General features: G+C 44.3%; 1 protein-coding gene and 1 long non-coding RNA gene across 2 annotated transcripts in view; both read left to right on the top strand.

Moving 5' to 3' along the window:
* Window positions 1-13,271, top strand: part of LOC113999430 (limbic system associated membrane protein) — a gene marked incomplete at its 5' end in the record, with an annotated part of 259,970 nt that overhangs the window by 89,534 nt on the left and 157,165 nt on the right. Inside the window, one exon of the mRNA XM_039386660.1 lies at window positions 4,546-4,778. Within this exon, the coding sequence (XP_039242594.1) occupies window positions 4,546-4,778 (233 nt within the window). The remainder of the gene's footprint in view (window positions 1-4,545; window positions 4,779-13,271) is intronic.
* LOC120324333 lies at window positions 5,334-6,779 on the top strand. Its single transcript, XR_005565574.1, has 3 exons — window positions 5,334-5,487; window positions 5,588-5,645; window positions 6,722-6,779. It is a non-coding gene; the product is annotated as an uncharacterized LOC120324333 (long non-coding RNA).

The raw sequence follows: 13,271 nt of genomic DNA, 5'->3' as shown, positions 1-13,271 counted from the left end.
TCACTGTAGGCTCTAAATATCATTCACTCCTTCACAAGGAAATGAAATACCCCCGCTCCATCTCCATAGGCTAGGGCCATGGCTGCTGTTCTGTTCTCTCTGAGGCATAATGGGAAAAATTGCTGAGACCCCAGTTCTCACGCATCTTCCTCCTCCTTCTCCTCACCCCTTGCAGTGCCCATCCTGGCAATGGTGCAGCCAGCCTGGGGAACCCATGCAAGGGCTTTCCAACTAAATGCCGCCTCTCAGCAGCGTGCCCGTCTGTTCGCCGGAGGAAAGAGAGGGCGGAAAGCTTAGGGCCGAGAGCTGCTGGAGTGACAGGCACAACATAAACTGCGATGAGTGTTACAGCAACATGCTGGGAAATCAATGCACTGAGCAGTGGTGCCTCGGCGGGAGGAGGAGCAGCAGTCACGGGGGCTGGGATTCAAGCACCGAGACCTGAGTGAAACGGAACAGGTGGTGAAACCTCCAGCCTTGGTGTTCAGCAGGAGAGGAGATGTGGATGCCTGAGCCTCACTCTCCTTTTCTTTGCTCGCTTTCCCACCTATCAATAGGCGTAATGTAATGTAATGTAAAGTAATGTAATATAATACTTCCAAGACTGGGAAAAAAAAGACATCTTCTCTATCCAGATGGAGTTTTCTTTGGAGCCTACGAAGGCAGGTTTGCAGGAGTACTGCTTTGGCCCAGAGCTGTGCATTAGATTGGCAGACGTGGGAGAAGTGAGGACCAGCAGCAGGGCCTACTCCTGGTTCCTGCCCATCCCCCTGCCAGATGTCCTGTCCCATTCTGATATCCAGGGACCAGGAATGCTAGTGGGCAGCTCTCCATCCCATTCAAGGCAATGGTTCCTACTGAAGGTCCAAAAGCATTCCCCTGCAACAAAAGCATTACCCCCTCCTCTCCCTCCTGTGGCATGGCTCAGCCCCGCTGTCTGTGTTTGCATGTGAGGAAACTGAGGCTGAGGGAAGAGCGCGAGGATGACCTGGCTTCCTTTCTCCATGTCCAGTTTCCAACCATCCTCTCCTGGCTGGTTGTTATGCAGTTGTTAGTCACTGTGTGAGAACTAGAAATGCGTCCGTAGCAGGTAAAAATGGTGCTGTCGCTAAAAAACCTCAGGTGTCATACTTGGTTGTGTTTGTTTATGAGGGGGCAAGGAGGGCTAATGGGGCATGGCAGCAAGGCTTTTGTCCTTCTGTGTCTGTGGTTTGAATTGATGCGATATCAATAGTTCCCAAGTCCCTGCAGTGATCGTGCAAGGCATGACCACCACCACTCACTGGTCCTCTTGTTAGCCACCTCGGAGATGTCAAGAAATTAAACCTGAAACTGTAAGGACAAGCAAAATTAATGGATCACAAATCGCTTATTAGCTTTCACTGATGCTGATGGTAATGCTTTCAATAAGCCTAATGAGAAGTGTTTGACTGTCTCTGTGAACTTGATTATTGATTATTAGTGAACGATAAGAGTCATTTGATATCTTGCTGATGCCATGCTCCTATTGCTTTGCAGTTAAAATGTCAGTTAACATGCCATTTAATATTCTATTAGTATTGAATTAGCACTTATTACACTGTGAAAATCATCACCATAAATCCTTATTAAAGCGTGATCCATACAGCTGGGTGGCATCTCTGGCAGACTAAGAAGGTACGTGTGGGCAGACAGACGTACTGAGATGCATCATCCACATAGATGTATGTTCAGAGCATGTCGGGACTGGGAATTTTCACATTTGTATGTTGATTTTCCCTGACAGGAACATGAATTTCCCTGAGAGGAACATGTATGGTGAACAGAGAGCTCAAATCCACTTCACTTATGTTTCCCATTTTCCTCCTTTCTTTCTGCCCTTCCCTCCTTTTTCTATTTTGGTAGCACTTGCTAACTTATTTCACGGGCATTTGCAAGGTTTTCTGACTATAGCTATTGACCACCGTCTAGGGCTGACCTTGATGGGTGTAGGACATGTTTTCTCTTCAAAAGAGAGGAGGGAGGGTCCCCAGGTGAGCATACCCTCAGAAGCGAGAGGACAAGGCTTTGCTCTGACCATGGCACTGAGCTATTACTGACATGAGGCATATGACAGGGCCATCTTTGCTGCCTCCAAAGAGAGTTTTATAATGACTAAGTGCAGGACAGAGCCATGGAGGGCTGCGCTACAGGTTTGGAAAGCAGCCTGGCAGGACTGGTGCAGTGCCCTGGATCTGCTGGAGCCCAGCAGCACATACAGGTGTTCTGGAGGATTTTCAGAAGTGACAGAATCTTCAGCTCCCACTGACTTCAGCTGTTAAACTGCTTAGCTTTTCACCACCAAAAGACCTAACTCTTGATTCTTGGTGCTGTTACGACTCTACACAGAAACGCATGTGCAAGAGGGCTTGTGACCCTTAGACAGCCCGCTCTGGAGGCAGTCTGGATGTTCCTACAGGGCTGCTGCTCCCAGACCTGGGGCACACTGCCCTCCTTGGGTCCTTGCTTTCACCTCCTGTCAATGCTGATTACAGCCTGGGACAGCCAATGCAACTGGAGTCATGCCCCATTGTAGTAGTACTGTTTTCTACATGTAAGTGGCTGCTCATGGATTCCCCTGCCTCTTTCTATTTGACAAAAAGCAGCTTTTTAAAAACAACTGAGATCACACCTGAGAGCTCACCTCAGGGGCAAGTGCCTGCCTGGCTGGGAGGGTGGGCTCTGGCCTGAGGGCCAGAGACCCTCTTCCCGTCCTTGGTTGGATAGCGGTAGTAAGGGACAGGATCTGTTGGGCTGCTCTCTAAAGCAAATGTTTGTTGGATCAGACAGAGCTGCTTACAGCTTGGCCAGCAGTGTGGTGAGCCTCTCATCGATGCTCACACAGCTTGGCTTTCCTCCTGCCCACAAGTAACCCCAGAACAACTTGGACACAGCATCCATGGACATGCCAAAAGGGAGTGGGTGAGAGGTGCCGGCCGTAATGGTAGGGTCACATCACAAGGGATGGCAGCTGCAGCACAGCATGAATGAAATGCATTCAAATAGAGGAACTTGGAAAATGTCTGACCAATACTAAAAGGCTGTATGAAAGCCTACTGTCAAATATTTGTCTTATCTTGAAGCAATAATCTTAATCCTCTCTCTTTTCTCTTTCAAATACATCACATGCATGAATAGTGAGTGAATAGGACACAATCCTGTGCAATGTGATGTAGAAGACTCTGCTTGAGCAAGAAAGTTTGACCAGATGACCTCACTGTGGTCCTTTCCAACCTTACCCATTCCGTGATTTTGTAGCAGTGGTGGGGAGAGGTGCTGGCTTATTTGGATGCTGCGACACTGTGGGCAAAGCTTTGAGAGGTGAAGGAGCAACACCTCTGGAGACTGAGCTTCCCCATTTATCCACAAAACAAATGAGGTGTGAGCTGCTGCAGGGCAAACCCTCTCAATCTATCTGGGCCCACCCTGATGGGTACAGCTGCCAGGAGGAAAGAGGAGTTATGTCTCTGTGTCTTCTTCAGCCCTGGTCCTCTTGAATAAGACACAGCTGAGAGTGAGCAGAACATGCCTTGTCATTGGCATCTCCTGATCTCTTCTGTGCAAGTTTTCTGGTGGTGGGAAGTGATGCAGAGCAGGTGCCTTTGCCAAAAGTGTATTTATCTTCGCAGCACCTTGTCCGCTTTGTCAAGAAACAAAATACTTCTCATGCAGTTGCAACAGGGTTAGTCAGTCCTCTGCCTTGTGATGGTTGGCAGTTGGGGCAGTTGGTTGCTGCTCCTCCTGCTGCTCCTCTGCATGCCACCCCTAGCTGTCATTCCTCCTCTCCTGTCCACCTGAGATCTTCACAGGATGTGCTGCGTGTCTCATAGGGATGGCAGTGACATCCTGCAGCCTCTCTTTTTCAGCCTGAGATCTGCACTTGCCTGCACAAGCAGGCAGATGTGCATCAGCAGGGAAGGGGGTGTGTGTGTGTGTATGTGTTAGAAGAGTAAAGTTTGAGCAGTGAATCCCTCTTTCCAGAAACCTATTTTTGGTCAGAGGGATGTAGAAGGGAGATATGCTATAGTTCTCTCCCCCTGTGCTGCTGAAACTGAGGGATGGAGGAGCTGTGCCCTAGCTGACAAAGCTGGAGCCCTGAACCTTTGCCCTCCAGGCTGGAAGAAGTCTGGGAGTGTAACTCTCTTGTATACTCAACTTTTGAAGGTGAGGGAAAAGCATAGGAAGAAGTACTTCTCACCTTTCCCATTTCAGGGTTAGAAGGGATTTGGTGATCAAGATCTCTTTTGGCCTTCCAAAGTAACTTTTGGTGCAGGTATAAAGAAGAGAGAACAGGAGACATGACCACCTCAAATCCCATGGTTTCATTAACCAAAAGTTCCTGAAGCCCTTAAAAAACCATTGTGAAATACATGTCCATGGGACAGCAATGATGAGAAGATGCTGTGGCTCACTGACAAGGCAGGAATGTGCTATGAAATTTCTAAGCAAAGTAGTAAAGGGGAGGGACAAAAAGAAGATGATGGAGAGGGTTGTTGATCTCCCGCTCACCTTTCTCATCCTCTGCAGGTGTTATGTAGAAGACAGAAGCTCCAAGGTGGCCTGGTTAAACCGTTCCGGCATCATTTTTGCTGGAGAGGACAAGTGGTCCCTGGACCCTCGAGTAGAGCTGGAGAAGAGAAACCCCCTGGAATACAGCCTGCGGATCCAGAAAGTGGATGTCTATGATGAGGGGTCCTATACGTGTTCAGTGCAAACACAGCATCACCCCAAGACTGCCCAGGTTTACTTGATCGTGCAAGGTAAGCAACATACCTGTTAAGAGAGCAAAGAGCAAAATAAACAGTGAGTGGGGGGATCTGTATCTTTCTTAGAGAAACTCCAGCCTGTGTATCCCTTATGTTTACAACAGGAGCCAGCAGGACTGTCCCCTTCCACTGCAGCACAGCATGGCTTTACTCTGCTGTCAGTTTGTCCTTTTAAAAGTGGTGACAGAGCAGGGGACACCAGTGATGCCAAGACATATTCTAGTATAATGCAAACCTGGCTCCTTGCTCAGGTTGCTTTGGCACCGAGGGGAAAGCATTTGTTCATAATGACACTTGTCAGAACATTGTGCTTGCTTCATCTCTTCCCAGACAACCCTCTGGTTTCTTCGCCTCCTCCTTCCTCCTCAGGTTTCCTTTCTTTTTTCTTGTGTCAACAAGCTACTGTGCTGTGTTTTTTGGCCCTCCATTGTCAACTCTTTGCAAGGCTGGGGAATTAATTTTTCTGGGTGTTTTTCTGTGCTGGGTCATTGGTTTGCAGGGTGTGCTGTCACTAGGCATGTGTGAAACCTGATACCTGAGATAGCTGCCATGTACCTTATGTTGCCCTCTCCTTTTTTAGCTGCCCTCCTCCTCTGTGGGTTGTAGGGAACTGGAAACTTGGCAAACCAGCACTGTCCTATCTGTCTGCCTGCATTTATGGTATAACAGACAGTAAACACATTAAAGGGTTCACCAATTACTGGTAAGGGCATTAGTGAGTTTACTTGTTCCATCCTGTCCTGACCAGAATACCAAACAAGTGAGTTTACTCAGTTTTCTTTTGTTTTTCTTTTGATATTCAGGCCACTGTGTCTATCTGTCCATTTATCTAAAATATTTATAGAGCAGCTTAGGTGATGGGTATGTATAAATGCATTTGATACATATTACAGATATGTTCGATTTCTACATTATCTTTCAGGCTGGGGTTTGTTATTTCTCCTGATTTGTCTAGTAACCCATAAGGCTGTAGATTTTATTCCTCTCAGCAAGTTTTCTAATTGCTCTAGATATAAATGCATGCACAAAGGGACTTTTCCTCTTGCTGGTACTACTTGGCAAACCGGGGGGCTAACTAGCTTACCAAGTGTTTATCTGCAAGGTGAAGAAGTCCAGACATATGGTCAGAGGTGATGCTTTACACACAAGTGTAGTGAGATGGAGGGCTCCCTGTTTGCCTTGCACAAAATCCTCCCCCAGCAGCATGAAGAGCGGCACACACCAGCACACAGAGCAGCTCTCCCGGCCTGGCCGAGTGTTCGCTGGAGTGTGCCTGGTGTGAAATGCACTCAGCAGCCCTGGAGCTGTACCCCGCCTCGCTGCTCGCTGTAGCAGTGCATAGCTAACCGTCTGGAGGTGGTTTATTGCTGGTAAAATCTCGCAGTGCACAATTTCCATTTACCTGTCAAGAAAAATATAGGGATAAATGAATTTTAGAGCCATGCACATGTATTATTAATTTTATTTGTGCCTATTAGGTATGGGCCTAAGCAGCAAAATTGAGTTCTCTAGCTTAGCTTTCACCTAATAGTTATCCGGCTCTGAACTACTGCCACCTTTCTGAGAATGAGAAAATTTAAGTTTTGACACACCTAAACTCTGGATGCCCGTAAACAAGGTATCTGTGGGTAATCATGTTCTAATACCTGCTACAGATTTAGCCAAAGGCCTGTTGTGATATCGCGCTTACTGTAATCCTGTAATTAGGTGAAATTCATAGCTTTAATTTTCTAAAACTAAATTTCATCTGAAAAAAAACAAGCAAAATATAAATAAAAAATCCTTTACAAATTGGAAGAGTTAGTCTCATTTTAAACCATGTTTTAAAAATAATCTTAACTAATAAAACTAATTTATTAGAAAAAAATATGTTAGAATCCCTTTTGTCTCTGAGTATCATATAGTCATATTGATTGCTATTTTTCTCAGATTTGCAGGTTGTCTGCCTGAAAAACAGTCTGCTGTTAGTACAAATTAAAGGAGTTTGGATATTGAGTCATGCTAAGCTTGTTATTTATTTAATGTAGTTTATTTACTTCTTGTGGTTTTGTGTTCATAAATTTCAAAATGTAGGCTATATAAAGCTCTGGGCATCCCAAATGTAAAAATAATTAAAAAAAGAAAATACAGCTTCGGAAACATTAAATGACAGGGTGGTCAACTGATCTGCCTGCTAATCTGTGAAGAGAATTTCTGGAATGATGGTCAGTGATTCCCTTCAAAAAAGCCCAGGGAAACAGAAACAAGCCAGGGTCAGAGACACCTTGCTGTTTTTGTGCACACAGTTGATGCCTGGATTAGCCAGTGAAAGATACTGCAATGATAGTTGCTCATGCCCTGGAAACAATAGGCTGTTTTAGGGCCATGCCCAGGCTTCCTGTTCTGCTCACTCAGCACTGTCATGGATTTTTCTGATCCCCTCTGCACTGTATCCTAAAGACAAGTCCTTTATCTCCCCTGGTTCAACTCTCTCATCTGTCTATCCCCTGTGGAAACCCAGCCTCTATTACCCCTAGAAATAATTGGGATAGCTATACAAGAGACTAAGAAATGAGTAGGCAGATACTAGAGGGCTGTTGGAGCCCTTATAACTAGAGACCACTCCATGTCCACAATGCCAGCTGAAATAGATGGGCTTCAGTGTATCCTGAAGATACACTGCATTTAGGTCACTGCAGTCTAATGGAGTTGCCTTCTAGGAGCAGGTCCTTTCCTTCCTTGAGAAAATCAGCTTTCTCCAGGGTGAGCTCTACTTGGTAACCTCTGCTGGCCAGAGATGTAGAAGTATATCACAGAAAGAGGGACATCACCTCTCTAATGTGTGTGCCTGTGCCCTCCAGTATTTCCAAGGGAAGAGCCATTTCTGGTTTGTCAGCCAGCACCAGTCTCTATATAAAAGCCTACTCAGTCTGCTCCTTTCCTCTCTTAAGTGTTTATATCCACCGACAGTATCCTTCTCAACTGGGGCGTATTGCAGACGTCTAAAAGGACATAATTAAACAACACTTAAAAAAAAAAATCAGAACTTCATGGACAGCTAAAAGTAGAAAGAGTTTTCTTCATAGGTCTTTCCTGCTTTTCAAACATAAAGCCAACTCTGCTGGTAGAAGGAGGCATTCACTGCCAAAAGATTCGTCAGTGCAACTGTGGCCATCTCTTCTGTCTTTCTGACCCAGGTGGGCAGCACTGCTTGCAAGGTGGATTGCACTGGAGCGAGCTGTGTCTGCCCAGCTCAGTTTTTATGATGCTGGTGCTGCACTCCCTGCACTGGAATGTAGAAATGAAGAGAATGCTCTGAACCACCACCTCACTCAAAGCATTTTGTGCTGTTTCAATTGGAGTGTAATGGCCACTAGCAAATCTTTCTGTTTCCTACCCCAGATATTTCCGTTGGTGTCTGATCAGAAAAGTAAACATTTGGAAAGACTTGCAAAAGATGGTCTGGTCCCTCCCTATGCAGTGAGACAAGACCAGCTCTACAGTGGTTGCCCCTAACATGTATTTTTTGAAGACACCCTGTGCCTGCATAGCTGGTGCACGTCCATTATTCACTCTCCTTGCATTTGAAAAGCCTTTAGTAATGTATGATTCAAATTGATTTTGCTGCCAATTATTTCTGGTCCTTCCAAGATATGTGGGGGTTATTTCTCCTCCTCTTCCTCAGAACTACCTTTTATCTGCCTGAAACCCATTAATTCCTGTGTCTCAGATGCCTCTAGTCCAGCTTAACAGGCTCATTGTTTCTCACAGGTCCTATTTTCCAATCTTTGTGTCATATATATTTCACTACTGTTTGATTTGTCTACATGTTTTCTTAAATTTACTGTCCAAACTCAAGAAAGGAGTTCCAGTTCAGGATTCAGTCATGCAGATACAAATACCAGCCATGTTTTCCCTATCACACTTCACTTACCTAACCCCAGAATGAATGAGATTTACCTTTTCTTTTATAAGAGTGCCTCATTACTTTCACTTAGTCTCTCTGCAGCTTTCTAACCCTCTCTTACTGGTCTGCAGCACAGTCTGCATCTCATTCTCCACTTCTGTATTTGAACATTAATTGTTTTTCCTCCCTTCCTGAGCACAGTGCTTTGTGCTCGCTGTTGCTGGATGCCATCTGGTTGGTTTCTCCATGGAGACCGCTTCTTCAATTTACTTATGATCCTGGTCTCCAAAGCACTTGCAACTGCCCCCAACTTGGTGTCATCGACAAAAGTCAGGTGACTCCTTTCTGTTCCTTCATGAAGGTGTTAATTAAAGTATTCAAGAGATCAGGACACAAAAGCAGACTGTGATAGGAGCCCACAAAAACCTCCGTCCCTAGTGGATAACGATCTGTTGATTGCTGCTCTTTGAAGCATCCTGATGGTGATTTAACATCCACCATATTCTTGTAGCTTGTTGAAGACTGTCAGGTCTTCTGAAGTCAAGATATATCTCATAATCACACATACTGCTCCTGCATTATCTGCTATGCCAGATATCCTACAGAAAAGGGAAATGAGGCTGGGGTAGCATGATATGTGCTTGCCAAAAGTAAATTGCTTATTTTTTCTTTCACTCTGTTATTATCCTCTCAGTGCTTATAAATGGGATGTTTAATTATTTGTTCCAGTATGTTGAGTGACTTGTTCCAACAAGGACACAGTGACTGCCCCTTTCCCAGCATTACCTTGGCTTCTTGTTCTTTTAGGGCGATATCCTCATGCCCTTCTCAGGCATTAAATATCAATAGAGAAATCTCTATAGTCCTTACTTATCTCATCAGGGTCACAGACACAAAGGCACAGAGGTTTTAGCATGCATAGGGTTTAAAAGTCCTGCAATAAAGAGATAGGCCTGTCCAAGTCAATCTAAAGGAATAACTCTATTAGGAGGAAGCAGATGGTTGCTATATTTGCTGTCCAGAGCCTTTACAGCTAGGCATCATTGTGAATGGAGGTGTTTGGGAACTTTTCAATGAAACAAAAACATTCCACTGTTTTTGACTTTTAAGTTTTAATTTAATCAGGAAGGTTTTAAAGGTCTGAGGTACTTTTTCTAGTCAAATTTGGGAAGACAAAAAGGTATAGCATTGCCACAGCCTATCTAAAAAATAGAGCATTCAGTTGAGGTATGAAGAACTCATGTTCACATTTTTGCTCAGAGGCTGGGACTCCTGCAGACTCACTAACATTTCTTGTGATTCCCCGTTACTGGCTGTTCAAACATGTGGGCTCTCCCTTGGTTTAATGTTTATTTCATGAAAAAAAAATAAATGAAAAGGCTTTGTCATTTTTGCAAAACAAAAACAAATTTAGAAAATGTCAGCAGCAAATGTTCACTAAGAGGAATGCTTATTTACTGTCCTGTCTTAATCACAAACCTAAAGTCAAATGCATAGCAGCTAAGGCCAAATCCTACAATTTTCTTTCTAACTGATAGGCATTAATGTGTGATAAAAAGCACAGAATGTAGCCTTTCTCCATTATGAATTGCCTTTGTAGAGCTCCTTGCTTGCAAAGATTCAGACTCACTAGTCATTGTTACAAAGTGGTATAAGGATGTATTTGTTGCTGCTGGGATTTAACCATAGAAAAATTATTAATAACTCCGTGAGTAGAATTGCTGTGCCTCCTCTCAGTCCACTCTCCTGAAATTAAAGAACTTTGTGCTGGTGACTGGCACAGCACAGCAGAGAGAGATCCTTTAGCCAGAAAGGCAGCTGAACCAGTCTGGCTTCCCCAGTGTGTGAACTGCTCTGCCAGTGTGCCCCTTGGTAAGAGCTGGGTCTAGGGCTGAGGAGGGAGGGTGCTGTCCACCATCCCTGGAGGTTTTTGAAAGATGTGTAAATGTGGCTCTTAGGCACATGCCTTAGTGGTGGACTTGGCAGTGCTGGGTTAAAGATTGGACTCTTTGATCTTAGAGAGCTTTTCTGACCTAAACAGTTCTGTCATTCTATGATCTGCCCAGACCTTGCCTTCATTTCTGAGGACAGCAATGGGGAAAGATGATGGTTTAGACTTAAAGACTGTAGGGAAGGTCTCTGATCAGAACTGAAGCAAGGCACATGAGTGTGTATTCTAGGAGCCTGAAGTGGTGGTAACTTCTGCTGATCACCAGCCTGGGTCCTGAGCCAATGAGCCAGAGTGGGGGGGGTCTTCCGATCAAATGTAGATGTGACCATTGCAGTGGTTTATCTTGTACTCCCTTTGTCATTAGTGAGGAGACAAGACTCTTCTCAGGCACAGCCCAGTTCATCCTTAAGTAGCCATCCAGAATTCATCAGATGAATTGACCAATGGAAATGTGATTGTCCCTCCCCTGGCTGTAGCAGGAAGCCCAGGGGTGAGCAGTCCATTTGGTGCCGTGAATACTCTTAGCCTTTCCACACCTCTTTCAGTCAATCTTCACTGGAGTTTATTCCCTGCCAGAATATGTCATTGGTGGTTGTCAGGACTTGCAGGAGGTTGCTGGGAGACTGGAGCCAGGCTGGTCTTGAGCTTAGCAGATCTATGGTGGGAGCCCATTACCCCTGGCATGCCTGGCCTTCCCACCTCTTCGGCCAGCACTAGAAGCGGAGTGGTTTGAAGAGATTTTTCCTTTGCTAGCTAGACAGTAAGTATGTTGGAGTCAGATGCTGTTCTCTGAGAGATTTTGACTTCCCCACTTTATGGGTGCAGAGCCCAGAACTCAGAGGGATCTTTCTGAGCACTAACACTGTAGTGTTTTTCATTCCAGGGAGTATGCAGTAGGTAAGAACAAGCACAGGCCACTTTGTCTTTTTCAGGACATAGCCCCAATGGGAAAATAACAGCATATTTGGCATGCTGTTGCAAACAATAATGAGGTGACATGGGAATATGAATTTTCTGGGAAGTAGGAAAAAAACCATCATTTTAGTGGGAATGGTGGGGGAGGAGGAAAAAAAAAAGGTTGGAGGGAGGAGATAAAGTCAGGTTACTACAGGGACTGGAAGAGACAAGTCCAGTATGCTTGGAAGGAAGTGACAACAGATCAGTTTGATGGGGAACAGGGAATAATCTTGGGGAACTGAAGGATGTCAGATCTTGCTGCACCCCTTTTGCTGTTACCATGGACCTTAATTTCTTACCAGCAAAATAATTCCAGAATGTGAGGCACTCGGTAGTATTGGTGGCAATTTTTCTAGGTTTTCCGTGCTGGTTTGTTTTGGCAAACTCATAAATTGCAGGAAAATGCACCTGGTGTTTCATAGGTTATCAAGGAACTTCCTTCCACTCCCCATCTAGTATTTTTATTTCCTCCCCATAGTGTCCTGATGCTCTTAACTTCTGTTTTCCTATCTCCAGGCATGTCTGGAATGTTACTATGCATCACCAGCTTTGGCTCATTATATTGGTTGGATCTTAGCACTTCCTAGTGCATAAATCAGGAGTTTTTTCTGGAAATATTTTGGTGCTTGCTTTGCAGGTGCAGGCAGGAGACAAAAACAGAATACTTCAAAAAATGCTTACTCATTTTGGAGAAAGAAGTACAGCACAAAATATATGGAATTCTTTCATATGACTGGGAGGAAGGATCTTGGTATGATTATCCAAGTCCTTAGTAATATAAATCAGCTTAGATTGAGTGGTCTCTTCAGAGCTGTATCAGCTGACTTTGTGTGATTTTGTCAGATCAGCTGATTCTAGATTCAGACCAGTCCTTTGAAAGATTTTGCCTTGTTATTTCTCAGTTTGATGGTCTCAGTCTACAGTCCCAAGTCTTAGCCCAGACTGTAAGACAGGGGAGCTGGGACAATATTTTTTTCTCAGCTCCAAACACAGCAAGAACTTAGTCCCACGACCAAGTCCAATAGTCCTTGAGAGAGTGCAAATAACCATCAGTTTTAAAGCCAACTGTGTTCCTGCTCCCACTGCTGGAAAAAAGCTGTGGTAGCACAATAGGGTTGCCTTGACCTGTTGCAAATTTTGAAATTTGACCCAATTTTTCCACAAGAGGATATGTCCTCTTAGACATCCTAAGTCATAGATTGCCATTTCCTATTCCCTCCATCATGAACTGTGTGTTGTCAGTAGTGAGTGAATAATTTTTTTTGCCACATCCTCTTGAGATCTCTTTGTAGAAAAAAAGTATATCAGGAATAAATATCTTAGTATAATCAGGAATAAATATCTTACTCATTTTACATAGCAGCCCTGTAACTGCTTAGTGGCTTGAAAATGAGCAAAAATCTGGTTTTTAAAAATTCTCAAAAAGTTCTGATCTGCAGTTTTGGATTTCTAACACAAAATAATGAGAAAAGATACATAGCTAGTCTCTATTAGATACTTAAGGATCAGCTTGTCTCTTTACTTGCAATGTGGATGTAAGCTAAGGTTAATTATGCTCCACATTTCTCTGTCTCAGCTCAACCTTTTCCATAACTTTACTGTCCATTTTATTTTCTTTCTTTTAGCTGAAAGAAATACTGCCAGGTTGAGATTAGCTAGATTTGTGGTTTGCTCAGTTGAGCTTTTATTACAT

Source organism: Pipra filicauda, unplaced genomic scaffold (assembly GCF_003945595.2).
Source record: "Pipra filicauda isolate LSUMZ 115617 unplaced genomic scaffold, ASM394559v2 scaffold499_size419610_pilon, whole genome shotgun sequence".
Classification (NCBI taxonomy): Eukaryota; Metazoa; Chordata; class Aves; order Passeriformes; family Pipridae; genus Pipra; species Pipra filicauda.
The sequence above is the reverse complement of the archived record's forward strand: the minus strand, read 5'-3'. Positions and strand labels throughout refer to the sequence as shown.